The 22,052-nt window shown below is 43.5% G+C and overlaps 1 protein-coding gene across 1 annotated transcript in view; it reads right to left on the reverse strand.

Annotated features, from left to right (window-relative positions):
- Polr3C (RNA polymerase III subunit C) overlaps positions 1-22,052 on the reverse strand; it is a 43,436-nt gene that overhangs the window by 15,249 nt on the left and 6,135 nt on the right. Inside the window, exons 5-6 of the mRNA XM_075689049.1 lie at positions 14,572-14,723; positions 730-907 (exon numbers count right to left, since the gene is read on the reverse strand). Of these exons, the coding sequence (XP_075545164.1) occupies positions 730-907; positions 14,572-14,723 (330 nt within the window). The remainder of the gene's footprint in view (positions 1-729; positions 908-14,571; positions 14,724-22,052) is intronic.

The raw sequence follows: 22,052 nt of genomic DNA on the forward strand, positions 1-22,052 counted from the left end.
GCTTGAAATACTCGGCCATTTTGACCACTCTCATTCAAAATTATTCTGGAGCAGGGCACTTTTATTTCTCATTCAGAAGCAGCAGTCACTACACAAGAAAATGGAGCAGCTTCCTTTTTTTTTCCTCTTCAATAACGTGCTGTTATGTAATCAAGAGCATCTCATATTTATGCCACCAGCAGAGTTGTTACCTGGAACTTACATTAAATAATGCTGCCCATCAATAAATAATTGCAGAGGATAAACAAAAACATCTCAAGTTAGAAATTTTCTATGAATGCTTCCTTACAGGGGCTCTGCAACACACCTTAGAGACTCAGCCATTTCTTTTCTTTCGCGTTGTTCCTCTCCCATTGCCACTGCAAACACCTTTGCTCATACTCAATGCACCACAGCTGTGCTTGCAATAATACTTGAACAGTCATTACCAACTGTGTTCTACTCCTTTTTACTTCTTTTTGACTATTCAGCTGGTGAAGATGTGCCAGTGACCACCAATTTAAACAAACCCACTTACGGTGGTTTTCATGTTCAATGACGATGCAGCAAGCATTGTGACAGCATGACGAGAACAAGGTGGCATGAACGAGTGAGATGCAAATAAAAGTAAACAGGGGTGTTTTGAAGTTTTCAGGGCCGAGACCATCACTATGCAAAAAAACTTGTGATTCGCAGGATTACTCAACAAAATGAGAGAAGTACAAATAAGGCCCACATTGGTTGCCTTACCTGTTGGGAGATTTTAATCTCTTGTTGGAGGGACTGGTAAATCTCACTGCGACTGACAGGAGCACTGTAAGCATCCTTTGGGTGAGACCGTGTCTCCGACAGTCGCAACATGGTGCGCACAACCTCACCAGCCTTTACACCCATTCGCTTGGACACGGCCTGCACTACCAGCTGGTCTCTGCAATACATACGAGCGTAGCAATGAGAAGCTGCTCAGAACACAACACGCAGCCAGTACATCCATACAACCTTGTGAGACCTTGAGATCCCACAAGCATAGACTTGAAAAAGGAGCCATGATAACTGTGGTGTGAACCAACTAGCAAAACAACAAAATGGTGGCTCAATATTATCGCTTCCTCTGACTTTGTCTAGCTCCATGATGGAAACGGTGATTCAAACAAGCCTGTCGTTGATGGCTGTGGACACATAACACCTGATAATTTTTTAACAACTCACAAAAGAAAATATCTAGGATTGTTTTCCCACAGACAGTGGGAAGTCAAAAGCTTCTATGAAGACGTGGAATCGGCGATGGGTAGAGTGAAAACTAAATACACTATACTAATGGGTGACTTTAATGCCAAGGTAGGCAAGAAGCAGGCTGGAGACAAGGCAGTGGGGGAATATGGCATAGGCACTAGGAATAGCAGAGGAGAGTTATTAGTAGAGTTTGCGGAACAGAATAATATGAGGATAATGAATACCTTCTACCGCAAGCGGGACAGCCGAAAGTGGACCTGGAGGAGCCCGAACGGCGAGACTAGAAATGAAATAGACTTCATACTCTGCGCTAACCCTGGCATCATACAAGATGTGGACGTGCTCAGCAAGGTGCGCTGCAGTGACCACAGGATGGTAAGAACTCGAATTAGCCTAGACCTGAGGAGGGAACGGAAGAAACTGGTACATAAGAAGCCGATTAATGAGTTAGCGGTAAGAGGGAAAATAGAGGAATTCCAGATCAAGCTACAGAACAGGTATTCGGCTTTAACTCCGGAAGAGGACCTTAGTGTTGAAGCAATGAACGACAATCTTGTGGGCATCATTAAGGAGTGTGCAATGGAAGTCAGTGGTAACTCCGTTAGGCAGGATACCAGCAAACTATCGCAGGAGACGAAAGATCTGATCAAGAAACGCCAATGTATGAAAGCATCTAACCCTACAGCTAGAATAGAATTCGCAGAACTTTCGAAGTTAATCAACAAGCGTAAGACAGCTGACATAAGGAAGTATAATATGGACAGAATTGAACATGCTCTCAGGAACAGAGGAAGCCTAAAAACAGTGAAGAAGAAACTACGAATTGGCAAGAATCAGATGTATGCGTTAAGAGACAAAGCCGGCAATATCATTACTAATATGGATGAGATAGTTCAAGTGGCTGAGGATTTCTATAGAGATTTATACAGTACCAGTGGCACCCTCGACGATAATGGAAGAGAAATTAGTCCAGAGGAATTCGAAATCCCAAAGGTAACGCCGGAAGAAGTAAAGAAAGCCTTGGGAGATATGCAAAGGGGGAAGGCAGCTGGGGAGGATCAGGTAACAGATTTGTTGAAGGATGGTGGACAGATTGTTCTAGAGAAACTGGCCACCCTGTATACGCAATGCCTCATGACCTCGAGCGTACCAGAATCTTGGAAGAACGCTAACATAATCCTAATCCATAAGAAAGGGGACGCCAAAGACTTGAAAAATTATAGACTGATCAGCTTACTGTCCGTTGCCTACAAACTATTTACTAAGGTAATCGCAAATAGAATCAGGAACACCTTAGACTTCTGTCAACCAAAGGACCAGGCAGGATTCCGTAAAGGCTACTCAACAAGAGATCATATTCACACTATCAATCAGGTGATAGAGAAATGTGCGGAATATAACCAACCCTTATATATAGCTTTCATTGATTACGAGAAAGCGTTTGATTCTGTCGAAACCTCAGCAGTCATAGAGGCATTACGGAATCAGGGTGTAGATGAGCCGCATGTAAAAATACTGAAAGATATCTATAGCGGCTCCACAGCCACCGTAGTCCTCCATAAAGCAAGCAACAAAATCCCAATAAAGAAAGGCGTCAGGCAGGGAGATACGATATCTCCAATGCTATTCACAGCGTGTTTACAGGAGGTATTCAGAGACCTGGATTGGGAAGAATTGGGGATAAAAGTAAATGGAGAATACCTTAGTAACTTGCGATTCGCTGATGATATTGCCTTGCTTAGTAACTCAGGGGACCAATTGCAATGCATGCTCACTGACCTGGAGAGGCAAAGCAGAAGAGTGGGTCTAAAAATTAATCTGCAGAAAACTAAAGTAATGCTTAACGGTCTCGGAAGAGAACAGCAATTTACAATAGGCAGCGAGGCACTGGAAGTCGTAAGGGAATACATCTACTTAGGGCAGGTAGTGACGGCGGATCCAGATCATGAGACGGAAATAATCAGAAGAATAAGAATGGGCTGTGGTGCGTTTGGCAGGCATTCTCAGATCATGAACAGCAGGTTGCCATTATCCCTCAAGAGAAAAGTATATAATAGCTGTGTCTTACCAGTACTCACCTATGGGGCAGAAACCTGGAGGCTTACGAAAAGGGTTCTACTCAAATTGAGGACGACGCAACGAGCTATGGAAAGAAGAATGATAGGTGTAACGTTAAGGGATAAGAAAAGAGCAGATTGGGTGAGGGAACAAACGCAAGTTAATGACATCTTAGTTGAAATCAAGAAAAAGAAATGGGCATGGGCAGGACATGTAATGAGGAGGGAAGATAACCGATGGTCATTAAGGGTTACGGACTGGATCCCAAGGGAAGGGAAGCGTAGCAGGGGGCGGCAGAAAGTTAGGTGGGCGGATGATATTAAGAAGTTTGCAGGCATGGCATGGCCACAATTAGTACATGACCGGGGTTGTTGGAGAAGTATGGGAGAGGCCTTTGCCCTGCAGTGGGCGTAACCAGGCTGATGACGATGATGATGAGTGTCCACGGCATAGCGCCTATGCAGAGTTTGTTACTTTGAATGTACAAAAGCCATCGCCAATCCTAGTTTTCAAGAAAAATAAAGGAGAAAATTTATTTCCAAGGAGTTCTAAGGGCCCTTGATTCTATTTCTCCAAATTCATCACCATCACCATCAGCCTATTTGACGTCCACTGCAGGACGAAGGCCTCTCCCTGCGATCTCCAATTACCCCAGTCCTCTGCCAACTGATTCCAACTAGCGCCTGCGAATTTAATTTCATTACCCCACCTAATCTTCTGCCGTCCTCAACTGCATTTCCTCTCTTTGCACCCATTCTGTAACCCTAATGGTTCACCATTTATCTAACCTATGCATTACATGACCTGCCCAGCTCAGTTTTTTTTCTCATAATGTCAATTAGAATATTGGCCATCCACATTTGCTCCCTTCCTGTCTCTTAATGTTACGCCTAACATTCTTCGTTCCATCACTCTTTGTGCGGTCCTTAACTTATTTTCGAGCTTCTTTGTCAGTCTCCAAGTTTCTGCCCCATATGTTAGCACCGGTAGACTGCATTGACTGTACACCTTTCTTTTCAATGATAATGGTAAGCTTCCAGTCAGGATCTGACAATGTCTGTCGTATGCGCTCCAACCCATTTTTATTTTTCTTAAATTTCCTTCTCGCGATCAGGGTCCCCTGTGACTAATTGACCTAGGTAAACGTGCTCCTTCACAGACTCTAGAAGTTGACTGGTGATCCTGAACTCTTGCTCCCTTGCCCGGGTATTGATCATTATCTTTGTCTTTTGCATAATAATCTTCAACTCCACTCTTACACTCTCTCTGTTAAGGTCCTCAATCACTTGTTGTAACTTGTCCCCAGTGTTGCTGGACAGGACAATGTCATCTGATAATCGAAAGTTGCCGAGATATTCATTGTTGATCCTCACTCCTAAGCCTTCCCAGTTTAATAGCTTGAATATTTCTTCCAAGCACGCAGTGAACAGCATTGGAGAGATTGTGTCTCCTTGTATGACCTCTTTTTTTATAGGTATCTTCCTACTTTTCTTATGGAGAATTAAGGTAGCTGTAGAATCTGTAGATATTTTCCAAGATATTTACGTAAGTGTCCAGTATTCCTTGATTACATAATGCCTCTATGACTGCTGGTATCTCTACTGAATAAAATGCCCTTTCGTAATAATCTATGAAAGCCATATAGAGAGGCTGTTTGTACTCTGCATATTCCTCGATTACCTGGTTCATAACATGGATGTGATTCATTGTAGAATGTCCCTTCCTGAAACCAGCCTGTTCCCTTGGTTGACTGAAGTCCAGTGTTGCCCTTATTCTATTTAAAGCTTTCAAGGATGTCTACGAAACCCGGTGGCAGCATTTCAGGTGTAGTGCCAAACAAGCTGTTTTGGCACAGGGTAAGGAATGCTGACCCCCGTAGACGTTGACATGTCTTGTGGTAGTCACATAAAATCTCACAAAAGTGATGTATATCCCAAAACATGAACAACTGCGAATACTATCAGAGAGGAATGTGCTTTTTAAATGATCGCTCAAGGCCTATTTGGTGAGCGGGGAAGAGGTACAGGGCTACGTGAGTCTCACTGTGGCCTAAGTAAGTCTCACTGTGGAAACGACATACGTGAAGCTCCATGGCAAGTTAAATGTCCTTTTAACATAAACGTGTATCCGGATTTAGTCCTGGAAGGACATCACCGTCTTCAAATGGCACTTGTCACTAGACAGACTCAACCCTGCACTGATGTGTACTTGTGGCAACCTCACCCGCACAATTGTAAAATTCTATTTGTGACGATCACAACAACACTGTGGCCCCGAATTTCAGGCTGTGTTGTGAAACCACGATAATTAATATTTTTAAAAACAATTTTGTGTTCAATTTGCAGGGAGACGTACTAGCGCATAAGAAGAAACATGAAAGAAACGTGAACATGAAAAAACGAGCAATACAAAGGATGTTTTCCTTTCTACAATTCATGGCGTAGGTGCGACTAGTATGAATCAGTCACGGCCACTTATTTTGGGTTAACGTGCGTTTACCTTAGCCTACACCTTAAGTACACAGAACAATTTCAAGTAAACTAGGTGCAAGCAGTATTGTACTATGATTCTTTGCTTTCACGTCCCAACAGAAAGAAAGGAGAAAAAAAAGGCAGACACAGGATGACACACCAAAAAGATTTTCTACAGATTTTGCTTTTTTCAGAACTTTTACAAACATGTTATGTTTACTGCATCCCAAGTCTACGTACATTATCCAACCAGCTTGTTTCATTACCTGCGTAATGCACACAGATATGTTCGGAGCAGTTTCAGCTGCTGGTCAGGTGTGAATTAATAAGCAGCACACAAAAAATTCTAAAAGGACACTGGAGCAGAGCTTTGGTGCCACCATTAACAGTGTTGGCTATCCTCACTTGACTGTTTTGTAATGTCTAGTTTCTATGGCTGATTACCATGACTTGTTACTATGATTACCTTCTTGCAGTGGTGACATCGTGCGTAGCTCTAAGCCAGGAAGGTCAGCAGCTTCTGCTTTGAGCAGCAGCATCAAGACTTAACATTGGTGACCTTTTATAACATTCTTCCACGATGACATTAAAGTAGCTCCAAACACCTTTTATGACTGTGTCTGAACTCTTCAGGGATTGTTTCCAACAAAATGTTTCCGAGTGTGCTTTGTACTGGTCAAGTTATTCGTAAAAAAAACTTTGCCCCACTGCCTTCCCTTTGTTTTTGTTGTTTCTACTGTGCTGGAAGCTGTGCCCATGCAATGCTACGCCCCCCCATGCTCAACCTATCATCCCTCTAGCTAGGGCTGCACAACTCAAAATGAGCAAAAGCCAAAACAACCTTCTCTAGAAGCCCCACAGGCTGCACATTAGTGAGAAAAGTTGAATCATTTTGCTTGTGGAAAGGCAGCTGTCTGTTTGCTGTTATTCATTGTTGACCACAGAACATTCTGTACTGTCACGTTGGCACTTGAAGACCGAAGGTGCCTCTTTTTCATAGTCATTATTAAACATGTGTGCTGATGGGTCTACGATGGCACTTCCAAATAGAAACGTCATTTCCAAGGCATGATTAGCTACATGTTTTTATATTTGTTTTTTTAAAGGTTTCTACAGAACCAAAGAGGGGGCTGTTTACTCTGGATGCCTTTTAGCTACGGTGAATAATGTGGTTCAATGCAGAACTAGCTGCACTCTATAGTCGCAGTCTTCTCGCGTCACCAAAAACGTTAACACAGGTGATTACTCTTTTTCTTATTTAATAATGACATGAAACACATTCAGAATTATACTAAGAGGTTCTTGACATGTTCCAAAGATTTATTCACATGCATGAACATTTACCTTTGAATAGAGAAACTTTGGTTGCTGGTAATTATAGAAAATGATGCCATTCCTATACTAGCTCATAAGTGTGATGTAGATAAAAACTTTGCTGCTTTCACAAGTAGAATGGACAAAAAGTGGTGGTGTCTTCCATGCTAATACTGATACAAGTCATGTCAGCAGCATGTCAAGGAATTGGCCAGCGAAATCTTGGTCACTTTATTATGAACTCCTTAAAATGTGCCAATGAAGAGGGGCACATCACTTGTATCAACCTAGCAGAAAGCCTCAATTGAAGTTTTTGCCACCGATGTTACTAAATCCAAATAACCTTGACTGACACTTATTCCTTATGCACTGCAATGTGAGTGAATACCGTATTTACTCGCATTATGATCACACTTTTTTGTTTAAAAAAATTGACGCAAATTCAAGGGTGCGATTATTATGCCAGTTAAATTTCTGTGAAAATATTTTCTTTTTCATCCTGCATTTGCTGCAGGATGACAACAGGCCAACAAACAGGCGGCTGCCACTGTAACAGTGCAGGACACTAATACAAAAATGGTGGCTGGCGGAGCAAGCCGAAGGCGCCGAACGCGATTTTTTTTCTTCACGTGAGTACATTACATGCACTGAAATAGTTTCTTCCGCATCAGTAATAAATAATATCGTTAATATTGGCAAGTTTGGAGCAATAACATAGCCATGTCCACTTTGAGGGGACAGAAACAGAGCTGGGTGAGCTTAGCTGCCAGTGACATAGAAACACATGACGGGCATGCTGCGAAAACAGCGGCATTTGTCTTCACTACTATCCTAATACAGCATGTTTCCGCTAAAGGTGGGTGAATGTCTTAGCCATGTTACAAGTTTTGGTGTATGAATAGGATAAACTTCCAACGTATCAGGGTAAATGTGGTTACTATCATTGCCACTCGCGATTTTTTGCGCGCCCACGAGTGCAGACGAGAGGAACTGAAAGGTGCCTTTTTTGTTGTTGCTGCTGATCACAACCATTATAAAGCCTAGAATTTATAAAGCCAAGGCAAATTTGGTTGTAGCTTCTTATTTTTTTTTCATGGAAGTGCAGAAAGTGATGAAAGAACGAAATGGGGCACCTGCTTAACCCTTTGAAGGTTTTTGCCGTACATGTACGGCGGCGGTTTTCTGTCCCCCAAGGTCTTTGCCGTACGGGTACGGTTTCGACCCTCCGTTTGAAATTTCGCGCCATAATGACGATGCGTGCTCACTGGGAGGTACTGCCACCTCTTAGGACTTACAAGAAGCATTTGAAATTTGCGCTATCTCCTTGGGGAGATAAACAGAACTGATGTCTAGCTTCAGCGCATAGCGCAGACTACGGCAACACCCCTTTTGCGATTTCGGTTTCGCCGCGTGATCGCAACGTAGGCGTGCAAAACGTCATCTTTCTCTTTGTCGGCATGTTGTCGGCACTCTCTTGCAGAGGCGGTGGAAGTTGATTTCTATCTTGATTGGCGCTGCTCTTAGCTTGTTTATAACCGCCGCTTGCAAGGTATTCTCGCTCTCAGTGGCAAAGCGCTTTTGCGGTTTCGGTTCCTCCGCGTTATCGCAATGGAGGCACGGGAAACGTTATTTTTCACTTTGTCGGCACGCAATCGCAGAGGCGGCGGAAGTTGATTTCTATCTTGATTGGCGCTGCTCTTAGCTTGTTTATCACTGCCGCTCACGAGGTATTCTCGCTTTCTGCGGCAACGCGCTTATGCGAGAGGGTGCCTCAGGCCTCTGCCTAAGGTAGCCGCACGCAGAGAAGATGTCGTGTGTGCGCCAACACAATTCGTCGCTCCAAGAGAAGAACATACACGCATTTTAGGTGTGCAGACTGTGATAAGGCGCTGTGCGGAGACCCGTGTTTCAAAGAGTACCACACTCTGAAATACTATTGAACATTTTGCAGTTCCGAGTGATGCTGACACCACAATACTGTTCCTAATTTTCTTTTTACTATTTATTCCTGACTTTATACTTCTTGTACATTCAAGATCCGCAATAAAGTAATTTGACCACCTGGGAAAGTTTTTTTCAAAATAATTCGACCCTCAAAGGGTTAAGAATCTGTTTGGTGCGTGCAGACTGCTTGGTATGTCTTGAGTCGTTCGCGCAGCATTCGACAGATGGTAAGCGCAATCATCATTAGCTAGACTTGGCAAATAACATATCGCTGTGGCAAGTTCGGGGTGCGATCATTGTGCTGGAAAGAAAAAAAAATCTAATTTTGACAACAAAATTCAGGGGTGCAATCATCACGCGAGTGCAATCATTATGCAAGTAAATACGGTACCATATTTACTTGTGTAAGGCACGAATAAAAGTGCCACTAAACATCTGTGCACACCCGCGTGCTTGGCCTCTGAGGTTGGACATGCCGCCCAGTCTCGGAGGGAGGCCATACTGTGTGCCAGTTAATTTCCACAAGCCACTACTAAATGACACTAGTTACTGTGCTGATGATGATGGCATCATCATTGTCATCATCACTGTATTCCGGCAGAGAGCGCAGCATAGATTCAGTGTGATTCAAGCTCATTGTTTAACTGCATTGTGCCTTCTAGAGCATGAAGAGGGCATCGCTGAAAAAAGTTGTAAGTCCAAGGTTGACAGATGACAGGGGTTGTTGGAGAAGTATGGGAGAGGCCTTTGCCCTGCAGTAACCAGGCTGATGATGATGATGAAGTTCAAGGTAACAGGAATCTCTAGAGTATGGATGAAATGGAGGGCAGCTGAAGCCATCAGGACGATTGATCAAATAAGTTGATATTCAGCTGCCAGTGGTTGCATTACTCTATATAGCATTCAAAGCGCAGTTTCAGGCTCCAGTGAGTAGCCATAATGCATGCCTTGTGTAAGGCCTGAACGTGTTAAAGAAAGTTTAATGGACGTGCCTTACAAAAATAAATACAGCATTTGTCAAAGTTGATAATTAAGGTCAACACATCAAACATAAGCATCTGTTTACAGGTGCTAACGACATTAAATCAAAACATATCTACTGTGAAAGCGCATGTTTGGTTCACTTACCGATCCTACACCAATGATGTGGTCTCAGAGTTCATAACCTGAATACTTTCAGGGGGCATGCGCCTTTTTTATATGCTACCAATAAGAGATCCTATGCTTCCACAGCCTTTTTGTTTTAATATGCCTGGCATCACCAATGGTTCATGTCATGCTTTGTGTTTGGTGACAAAATTCATGTTTTTCTCATCCTATGGCCACGCTCTGATTGCAACACAAGCACACCTTAGAAGTGTAGACTCAACTGCGAGCTGCTAAATACCTGCTCATGGACTGCACGCAGCTTGCGGACCATATGTTGTTCAGTCCTGCTCCAAACTTTGGCATCAGCACATCCTCTGAGGTCAAATACATCACGGAGGCTTAAAGGGAAGCTGAAACACTTTTCGAAAAAAATGAGTTCTCTGCGGCATTCTACAGTTTTGAGTCCCCTGAACACGAATATCTGGTTCAAAAAGGGCGGAAACAAACGCAAGCGGCTGTTTTTCCAAGAAAACGCGCACCAGCGCCTCAGGGCATCGCGCGAACGCCGCTGTTGCCCGTGATTGGTCGGGGCCGCTGTGACGTCGTTGGCGGTAGTCGCCGGTCGGCGCCGCCGCATGTCTCCGTTTCAATGCGTAGCACCATTCCTTTCTCTCTGGTAGCACGCGGTTCTGCTGTTCTGGCTTCATAGCTGAGTTGCAAGATGGAACGTTCTCGCTGTCTCCGACAGCTTGTATTGTCCCCGTACATGTTTGAACCCACAGCCGATACGGAAAACGATGGCGGCAACAGAGTCAACGACGATATTGAGTGTGCCAACAGCGAGAGCGATGTGTGCACCTTCTCGCGCGCTGGAAATCTTAGCTCGTACGTATGTTTCTTTTTTTTTTTTCATGTAGCTGCACGTTGCAATGACGGGAAAAAAATGCGCTAAAGTGTAACTGGGAACATGCTGCTGGAAGAATGCCGAAGCACTAACTTCTCATTAGATTTACACGGGTGCAATTCCGCGATGTCAAGCACCTTGCCGCTGCTTGTCTAAAGTCTCGTGGTTTTTTCAGCGTTGATACACGATCGCGAACATAAGTGCCGCGTTTCAAAGCGCGCACATGCAGTGCTGTGAGGTACAGTCATGGAAGTTGCTTATCATACACATCCAGAGATGACCAGAGGTATTATATGTGCAATATTCATACTATGGTTCGACGACTTTGCGAGTGTGGCTCGATCAAGAATCGGTATGCGTGCTCCATGCTAGTGTTGACATAAAGATATTAGGCAGTTTTAGCACCGCCGTGTGGTAAACACGATAACTGAACCGTACGTCGAATGTCACTAGGCAAGCCTACACTCCATTTGATACCTCAGGTGCATCGCTGTGGAAGCTACGCTCGAAGTCCGGTCACCAAAATTTATTACTGCGCGCATTTCCGTCTATGCTTCGCTACGTGCCAGCGGCGTTTGCTCGCGCGAGCATGCACGTGAAGCTGCCGCGACGGGCTGCGATTAAAAAATACCGAAAAGAAAATTTTTTTAAAAGAACGTGTTAGCAGCCGTGTAAGTACACGGATGGTTTCTATGGGTAAATTCTTTTTTTATTTTCATTCCGAACTGAGCTGATATATGGAAAGCTTTCTGAAAAATCGGGTCAAGAAACACCGAACTTTTTCTAAGTGCGAACGCAGCCACTGCAAGAAGTATCTCAAGCCTCCACAGCGTTGCACTTGATGTATGAAACGGAGTATAGCAACGCTAGCAACAACGCATTTTCACATTTGTCGTAAGGCTATCCGGCTACGCTAAAACTGTGTTACCAGACGTTAATGGCTGCAAATGTTCGTATTTCTCCAGTGCATCAATGTGGGCCTAATCACGCTCTCATTAAACTAGGTGCACCTGCATGTGCTGCGTATTGATGGAAGATGAAGAGAACTGCTTGTGCTGCCAGGAGGTGCAAGAGATTAGGAAAAAACAGAAGCGCACGCAGTGCGTAACAAGTTTAAGACAATTCAGGACTGTGTGCCTCAGCAGGGCAGTACTGGAAGTGGCACTTGCCCAGAAAGGAGTCGAACCGGCTGGACAAGGCAAGAAGTTTACACACAGGTGTGAAAATGATATAGCCAATGGAAAAAGAGGGATGCGGAACAGCGCGGAACAATGCCGGGCTTCAGTCGCGCCGATTTAATTGGAATACCGATTGCCCGCATCGTTGTCAAGCTCCGATGATAGTCACTGTCGCGGAAATGGTCCGAGCACAGCACAGTTGATTTCGTCGGCACGAACTTATCTCTCCTCACCGCGCGTACCCACTGCGCTGAAAGCTTCTTTTCCTTCGGGAATTTGTGAAACACCACATCGTCTCGCCCGCCTGTGTTCGCGCAGCCGAATGCTGCACAGAACGAGGGCATGTTGGGCGCCCTTGGATGTAGGCACTCACGCAGCACAGAAGGAAAGAACAGTTTACGAAAATCGCAAAACAAACGTGAGCGGCGGCGGCGGCGGCAGATCTCTCGTAGCGTCGTTCAGTAAAGCGCAGGACGGAAAGAGGCATGCCAGCACATGTCAGCACGCCGCTCCGCAGCTCGGTTGGCTCGGTCTCCGCCCATGACGTCACTCTCGCCGGTTCTCTCCTCTGCCAACGTCCTCACCCGGCGCTCCGGGAAGCGATGGGGGCGTGTCCGCGCGGGTGATTTAGAAAGCGATTTCCGCCCGTTATATTAACAAAACGAAAAAAAATTTCGGAACCGTAAATTATTAGGTCTGTTCTTCCCAATCCCAGCAATTCATAGAAATTGAAAACCGTTTCAGCTTCCCTTTAAGCACTGATCTAGTAGTGATATTGTTTTCTTCCAAAAGATGGAGCCGCTAACCTAACAATGATGTGGGCTTCTTTGTTTTCGTTTATCGCAGAAGGACGTCCTAGTCACAATATCAAAAAAGATCTGGCCAGTAGCCATTGTGTTTACATATGCACAGCAAATAACACAAAAATGTAACTGAGATTTCAGGAAGTTGCTGGAATGAGCATGCAATCTACTATCACATGAACCTGAATAATATATTTGGCTCAGATCTTCATGACAACATTGCCTACTGACTTAAGTTTACTTATCATGTTCAAAGTGTTTCAAGGCCCCTTTAAACAATATATGCATGTGGCAGAGCTTGTGAACCCTTCTAAGCCAGTGTACTGGTATGGTTAGTGCAAATCAACAGGCTAGCCGGTTCAAAATACTGAACCAGCACTACAAAAAGCACAATGAACACAAGATTGAAAGAGCATTCATTGTGATCATTTTTCATTTCTGTGTCTGTTTTTTTCCATGTGCTGTTCCTTTAATAGCGTCATTACATATTATATTTACAAGATCAATTAGCTTCCATTTAAATTGGCTTGGGTTCTATCGTCTCAGCGTGATAAGTTAGTGGCCACTTTCGATCACCTTACTACAATGTCAATGCTAACCATAATGAACAAATAACCCAGCTCTCAAGGTAATGATATTGGGCAAGACCAACTAAGCTTGCAATACAACTCTTTATTGTTACCTTTACTGCTTTGCAACCATCATGACTGCCGAAAAAACATTTCAGCAACCACAATGTATGTACTCGAAGCAGCCACAGAAGTTACAGAAGCTACAGAAGTGTAAAACTGGCTAGTTCTGCAGCACAACACAAGGATGTACATCAAAGTTGGACAAATCAAGTGCTAAAAGACACAAGAGCTACTGCTGTAAAGCTTGGGGCGACAGGGAGTGACAGAGACTGAACTGCAGCAACTGGTGTTTGCAACAACTTTCAGATTGCACCTTTCAGCTGTTTTCATTAGATCTGACAGCAGCACATTACAGTGCCAGCAAATAACCAGAGAACGAAGATGTTATAAGCATCCAGTATGTCTTGCAGGACCCTGCTAACATGAGGTGCTTATTTTATGACCAGCAGCAACCAGGCGATTGGAGCAATTCAGTGACCTGATAGAAGTGTGCACACCTTTTATAGCAGACTTTGCCCATCTCTTTGATGTAAGCAATGCCCAAGAAACCTCAGAAAATGTTGAGGGAACCTCCGCCATTTCCTTCCAGGTTACAGTGCAACAAAGAGCATGCACTGTCCCTCAGCGAAAGCCTGCTCTCAATTATTTACATGGTTTAATTGAGTTTAGGACACAAAGCTTAGAGAAATATGGAAAAACACAGAGTAAAAAAAATCTGTACTATAAACGAAAATTCCCCCAGTGCATAGGACATGGGTGTTGCTGCATTTAGCCCCCATCGAAACAAGGCCCCTGCAACTGGGAATTGAACCTGTGACCTCGTGCTTAGCGGTGCAATGCCGCTAAGACACTGCAGCGGGCAGCAAAAAGAGTAAACCATAAGAAGCATTATAGTGGTGATGTAAATAGAGAATGAGAAGGGCTTGTTCGACACATGTTTACATCAACCAAGGCATTGGTTCCCACCTGAGGTGCTGGTGGAAGCGGTCGATGTTGACACGCCAGTACTCCTTTTCATCAGGCTGCTTCTCACCGTCGGGCTTCTCCATCTTTATCTTCTTTGCTGGAGGCTCTGCAGAAGGCTCACCTGTGTTCTGCTTCAGTAGGTACAATTTGACCTGCACAAAGAATAGAAAAAGGTGTTTTATAAGCAGCAACACGAAATATAGCAACTAGTTTACTTGGGCTCGCTTATGCCTCCGAAAAAATTTGGAGAAAGAACAAACATTGGCTACTTTGCTCATTAACAAGGGATTTCCCAGCTTAAGTAAGCCACGTAGGTGCCCCATGCACATGCTGTACAAATATCTCACATGTTCACACCGACAAGTGTGAACAATGTTAATTCAAAATCAAATCAAATTACATCCCAAAGCAACACATGGACTATGAGTCACGCAATGCCTCAGTGGAAGGCTCCCAATTAATTTCGACCACCTGTGTTTCTTTACTGTGCACCTAAATCTAAGTACACGAATGTTTTTGCATTTTGCCCCCATAGGAATGCGGCTGCTGCAGTCAGTAGGCAAAACCATAACCCTATGCTCAGCAGGAGAACACCAAAGCCACCGAGTCCCTATGGCAGTTACAATGTTGAGTAAGACAAAATGTCGCATCAGGTAGCTGACATACTGAACACATAATCTCATATTTTAATGCAAGGTGCAGTTCAAGGTGTCTAAATGCCCTCAAAATTACAAGAAAGATGAGACAGAGAAAAGCTTTGAATTTTAGCCCTGATGTTTGTTCAATTTTTCTTAACCAAATAACTTCAATTGGAAGGTGCCAGCCACAATAAATTATAATTTGCATTTTAAAGCTACATCTCAATAAAAATAATTCCACAGGGCCTTTGTACCTACTTCTTAACAGCTAAAAAATGAGCTATTTCTTATTTTACTGTTTCAAACAGGATTAGTTGAGAACTGTTGGGTGCAGTGCCATGGGGTGCTATTCCAAACTAGCTTATTAGCTAGTCTCTCATAAGAAAGGAACATGAAAGTAACAGACAAGAAGTTTTCAAAATGACTTCTTTTATAGAGACAAAGGATTCAAAATAAACAAAGGAAGCAATGTTTTGATAATGGGCCTTATATTCATCATGTTAACCCCTTAACTGCCGATGACGAGTTAGCTCATCGTAAATTTCTGGCAATTCTTGCGAAATTATTGCAAGAACATTTTAAATAGAGACAAAGCGTGAAATATGCATGTCTTGAAACAATTCTGCCAACATTTTTTTAGATCAGCCGGTCAGAACAGGAGCAAATGTCCCTTGGGTTGCCCCGATGCTGATCGGCTGACTTGACCATACTTCTAAAACCATGAACACATGTTGCCTACGACACTTACGGTTTCTGTCCAGTTCTCTGAAGGCTCCTCACCCTCTCCCTCCCCAACAACCTCCTCACCCTGCTCTTTCTTTTGGTGCGAAAGCACTACAGTCGAACCCGAATATATCGAACTTATTTACATTGACTTATTCTTTATATCGAACAATTTCTGAACATGGTATAGTTACAATAAGCATATATATAGCAAAAGGTACGCTTACATCGAACAAAAACAGTAGCGACTCCCGATATATCGAACATCAAGCGGCGGCAAAGTGCTCCCAGAAGTTGGCTTTCCCACGCGGTGACGGGGAAACACAGCAGCACGGCTCCATCGAACCGCTCTCCCTACCGTGACTGCACTGCGTCAAGTGAGCTGTCAACACCCCCCTGCAAAAAATGATCCTGGTCTGCCCACAGCGCTTGCTCAGACAGCCAATCAGAAGCTCTTGTGCCCTCGTCGTGCAAGATGGTGCAAGTGCGAGTTGTCTCGCTGCTTTTTGGGTTCATTGTGTTTACGCTTTGTGGGCCTTCTCCCGCACTGTTACCGTGATGAAGCGGCAGAATTCGCCTTTCACCGTGAGGCTCGAAATCATAAATTAGTCGAACGCGGTGAGAAGTCGGATGCCCCACAGTGTGCAAGATTCCGAGCAGCGTTCTCAGCACGATATTGAAGAATAAGGGGGAGATTAGGGCTAAAGCGGACAAACTCATGACCCAGTGTCCGTGGTGCCTGATGCATACGCACGGCCATGTACAAGTGGCTCATCCTAAATTGCTTCAGATGTGCCAGCTTCCGCATGCCCGTTGATGACTGTAAATTCTGATGAGTGCGATGAAGCCGCTGCTGGTGTTGCCGAAGTTTGGACTGAACTGTTGTGTTTGAACTGAACGAGTTTGTGAGTGCAGATGATGGTGTTGCGACCACAGGAGAACCCAAAAACGAAGACTACATTGCCGACATCACACCGAGCACAAGTGAAAGAGGGAACAATGAGGAAAGCAACGACGGTTCTTTGCCCACGTCCTCCAAGGTGATTGGTGCACTTGCACTCGTCCAGTGCTTGTGCGCAAATGTGGAAGGTTACGGCCTCAGCTGCTACGACTCCTTAGATAATGTGGAGAAGTGCGTGCATCGCAGGCAGCGAAACTGCCCAAGCAGGAGAAAATACAGGACTATTTCATGTGAAACTAAGCTATTTCATCAATAAAGCGATTTTATAGATGGTATGTACTTTTATGACATCCAATTCTTTAGCAGGCTTATGTAGAAGTATGCTCTATATCGAACTGATGAGCGTTCTTTTGCAAGTTCGATATAGCCGGGTTCGACTTACTAGCCTACCAACCTCGTTTTTGCCTCTACATACCTGTATGATGGTTCTTTATACGCACGTTTCAGATGCACAGTATCTTCTTTTCACACATACACCTATGTGCGTATGTGTGATAAAATATTTAAAGTGAATCGGAATCATTATTGGAAATGTCTAAAGAAGAGATTTGTCGCGTCAAGTGCAGCGAACAACAATGAGCTTGGTGACAGAAGCAGCGGGAGTCAACCGACGATGAAGATGTAGATAAGTGATTGCAACTGCAGCAACAAAGACGACAATTTATGGTGTTAAAATGTGCCAATGAAACTGTCAAAGAACAATGGAAGTGATTGGAGAATGACAGATTGCACAAGCATGCCATGCGCGCTGCTGAAACAGAACAGTGACAAGCCTGTCTAGCCAAGGACACTGCATACCAACATTGTATGCCAAAGCAATGTCTGTCTTTGGCAATGGTTGCAACGGCCATCTTCAAGTGTGACTTCATCGACAACACATTTGGCTTTGCATGTTCTGTGTGTGACAGACTGTTGGCACAAGAATAACTTGGGCTGCATCATGGCCCCCATGTACAAGACCTTGGCTTTGGTCTTTCCCAATGTTGAAGACTTCTCTTCATTTAAGTCGAGTAGAACGTGTAACTCTTCGCTCCTATAAAGTGCCTTTGTACTCTGTGAGCAATGGGTATAAATATCTGCCCAAGCCTGCCCTACTCCCTCTGCTCAATTGCATAGAAGAGTGCATGATTTCCCCTTGCATACCATTCATGCAAGTGCGAAGGCTGCTCGACAACACTGGCCAGTACAACGTAAAAGTACAAAACGATCTTTGTGCAAGTCTGCAATCCTTGTTCTTCTGTGTCCACCGAGTAAACCTGTATGCATTATGCAACCCAGTGTGCATGACTGCACATAATGTGTGCAATAAAACAACAGTTTAACAACAACATTGCGACTGCAAAGGATTGATTAGCGACTGTTCAAATAATGGCTTTGCAATACCTAACTAGGTGCAAGAAGATGGCTAATTTGGTCCATGAAAATGTGCTTTCACACGGCATTCCGTGGTTGGCGCAGCCAAACTGTCTGTAATGTTGTTCTTTTTCTTATTTTTTTTCTGCCGCATTCCCCCTCCCCTTCACCGCTCTCTTCCTGTCTTCCAACATTACCCTTCCTGCAACGATGCCTCGTAACACCAAATGATCGTGCTTATTTTTTTTTTCAGTGCCTTCCTTTATAGCCAGCCATCACGGACAATGATCACATGTGACATTCCCTACTAATTAAACCTTTATATGTAACCTGCCGAGGATGACAAGGCTGCCTTTGACAAAATCAGGTCCAGCTATCAGAACGTTGGCCAGACTTTCTGAGGCACCCTTTACCCTTGTTTATATAACTGTTTCTTTACTTAAAATGCAGAAATGATTAGGTAAAAGTAAACGAATGTAAAAGAAAAATAACTTGTTGCCAATGAGAATCAAATCCATATATTCCCCATTATGTGTACGATGCTCTGCCGACTGAGCTACAGCAACAGCTGTTCTCACGTACACATTCTTAAGTATTTGATGTTTTTGTACAATATCTGGCTCTCGGAGTGCTAGCCAGTGCCACTCATGGTCATGGTGATGGATGTGGAACATTCCTTTAACTGCAGGTGCCACAAAGTATGTGAACATAGAAGCAGACAAACTGGCCAATAAACCCTTATGTGCTACCTGAAGGCACCTAAGCTGCCTTAGTTGAGATGCTTGCTATGCAACAAACTATAAAACATTAATCGAGCCCCTTGGTTTCCCTTCTTCGCCACCGTGGCCCATCAATCGCCATCGCCATTGGGTGCTAGCTACTAATCCTAGTGCCAGGTCTTGCACCCGTACACAAATACCCAAGAAAGTGAGCGGTCGTATAGCCACTGCCATAGCTTAATTGGTACAGCATCACACACATAATACTGAATGTCTGGGTTCGGTTCCGACAGGTGGAAAGTTGTTTTTCCATCCACTTTCATTTCTCTTGCCTTATCATTTCTATGTTTCAACCAAAACAAGTAACTTCCCCTGTGCTTTCCTTGGCTTCATGTGGTTCTAACAAAAATTAGGTACCTTGGCTACCCCCTTCTTCTCATTCACATAATGGAAAGCTCATATAGGTAGCTATTTGTGGTTGACATCAATGTTTTTCAAATCTCTGCTGAATGGTGCAGTGTAACAAACAGGACAGACTAAAACAGATGTTTCCAGGCTACACACTCGATGGAACTGCTCATCTCAAAAAATTGGATTCCCCGCTTCACAGCAAGGTCACAGGTTTGAATCATGGGTGTTGCAGCTGCATTCCAATGGGGCGGAATGCAAAACTGCTTGTGTATATTTAGGTATTGATGCACTTCAAAGAAACCCATGTGGTCTAAATTAGTATTCCAGAGCCCCTACTACTCGCTCATTCATAGACCATGTGTTGCTTTGGAATGTAAAACCCCTTACTGGGCATGGCAAAAGTGCTGTCATGAATACTGAACCAGCCATTCTGTTGTTACAGGTTAGTAAACTTGAAAAGTGCTTCAGGAGTGACAATAAATTTATTATTGTTCTGCCATGCCTCGAAGTGCGTGCTTCTTGTGTCCTGGAATGATCTGTTTCTATGTTGTTGATGCTGTCGTCTGGTGATGTTGAGCTTAAACTTGGTCTCAAAACAGTTGAAGAAATGCTCGCGGAAATTTTGGAAGGGCAAAAACTAATGAGTGAGGATATAAAACAAGTAAAAACAACACAAGCTTCCTTTTGTAACCAGTTAGAGGTCATAAACAAGAAGATATCGGAAATGGAATTGATCATGAGGGCTGTAAAGGAAAATGAATGGAAAATAGAGCGCCTTCAAACAGAAATTAACAACATCGGTAGAGCTCTACAGTACAGCCAGAAAGAATGGTTGATTTAGAAGATTGAAGTCATAGAAATAGCTTAACTGTCTTCGGAATAACAGAAAGCACTAGTGAAATGAATGATGAATTAAAAACGAGAGTTCTGCGAGATGTATTCGAGGAGAAACTTGGAGTAAAAGTCAGCACAGCTGAAAGAATTCACAGAATTGGGAGACAATGTACGAATAAATGTTGAACAGTTATTGTAAGATTTTTTTACTACAACGAAAAGGTGAAAATATCCCAGAACTGCAAAAAGCTAAAGAGCAGCAGTACTTCGGTTGCAGATTATTTTTCCGAGGTGACGCTAAGAAAGCGTAAAAACCTAGAAGAAAGTGCGAAAGCTGAAAAGGACAGTGAAATGAAGGTACGCCTCGTGCGTGATAATATTTTGATTGACAACATCATGTTTATCTGGGACGAAGAAAAATGGTGCCAAGAGAAGGTGAGTAAGGGAGGGTCAAGCTCGCGTACAACATAGTGACAAAGAGAAAACAAACCCAGGGATTTCAACTTGATTAATATCAACGTTCGTAGCCTAGCAAACAAGACCGTCGAAATTTAACACCTTCTTTTGCAGTACAAGCCAAATGTCGTTGTTGTCACAGAAACTTCGCTGCGCCCCGAAATGAAAGACTGTGAATTAATCATCCCGGGTTATATCATGATCTGCAAGAACCGCGGAACAAGTGGTGGAGGCGTAGCAGTTGTTTATAAAGAAGACATTGAACTGATCGTTTTGGATTACTGCTCTAATACTGAAAGTATCTGGTGCAGAACAGTGGTTCTAGCCATTCTAGGCATTTTATTATTGCAGCTGTCTATCGACCTCAGGATGCTCCTCTTTCATTTTTACAATGCCTTCAAGATTTTATAGAATGTTTCTTTAACACCCGCGTCATTATTGCAGGAGATTTCAATTTACCGGGAATAGATTGGGCTGATCTTGCAGTGGGCAGAACAGATGTTGCACATTGTGAAGCTTTGTTAAACTTCACTTTCAGTTACGACCTCATGCAAATAGTTACTGAAAGTACTAGAGTTACACAGACCTCAGAATCCTTACTTGATCTTGTGCCCATTTCAAGCAATGTACCAGATTGCAGTGTTTCCGTCAAAGATGCGACTTTCAGATGATAAACTGGTTTTGCTTTGTGTAAAGGAAGCCCTCCCGACGAAAAATTCAAAGAGACCAACTATCTATATAAGAGATTATAGCAATGTTGACAATGTTAGCATCTTGAACTGTCTTGAAATGTCATTGTACTCGTTCGACGGGGCGACTGACGTCAACATCTTGTGGAATAGACTTAGGAATACGGTGAACTACTGTATGCAAAAGTTTGTACCAAAACGAATCAAGGCAGTAAAGAAAGCGCAATCCTTGGATTAACTGCGATATAATTCAGCTTAAACAAAGAATAAGACGCAGAAGTAGGAATAAAGAGAGGAACAAAATGGAGATTTTGCAGCTTTCCCAAACCCTTAAGCATACGCTTTTGACGGCAAAGGAACACTCTTACTTGCGGACATTACCCAATTTTATGAGAAATTCACCACAACGTTTTTGGCGTCACCTTGCTCCGTCGCACGAACAAATACAATATGTCAGTATTGATGGCAATATAATTAACGACTGTGCACAAATTGCTGAAAGATATAACGAATATTTTCATTCTGTGTTCGTGCCATCATAACCATCTTCCAGTGACTTTGACGAGGATCGCACCGAGGGTATGTTGCTTATGCCAGATATAATTTTCTCTGAGGCGGGAATATTTGCAAAACTCCTTAACATAGACACAAAAAAAAAATCAGCCAATCCTGATGGTATCCCAATTGAATTTTTAAA

The sequence above is a fragment of the Dermacentor variabilis genome, chromosome 4 (genome assembly GCF_050947875.1).
Source record: "Dermacentor variabilis isolate Ectoservices chromosome 4, ASM5094787v1, whole genome shotgun sequence".
Classification (NCBI taxonomy): domain Eukaryota; kingdom Metazoa; phylum Arthropoda; class Arachnida; order Ixodida; family Ixodidae; genus Dermacentor; species Dermacentor variabilis.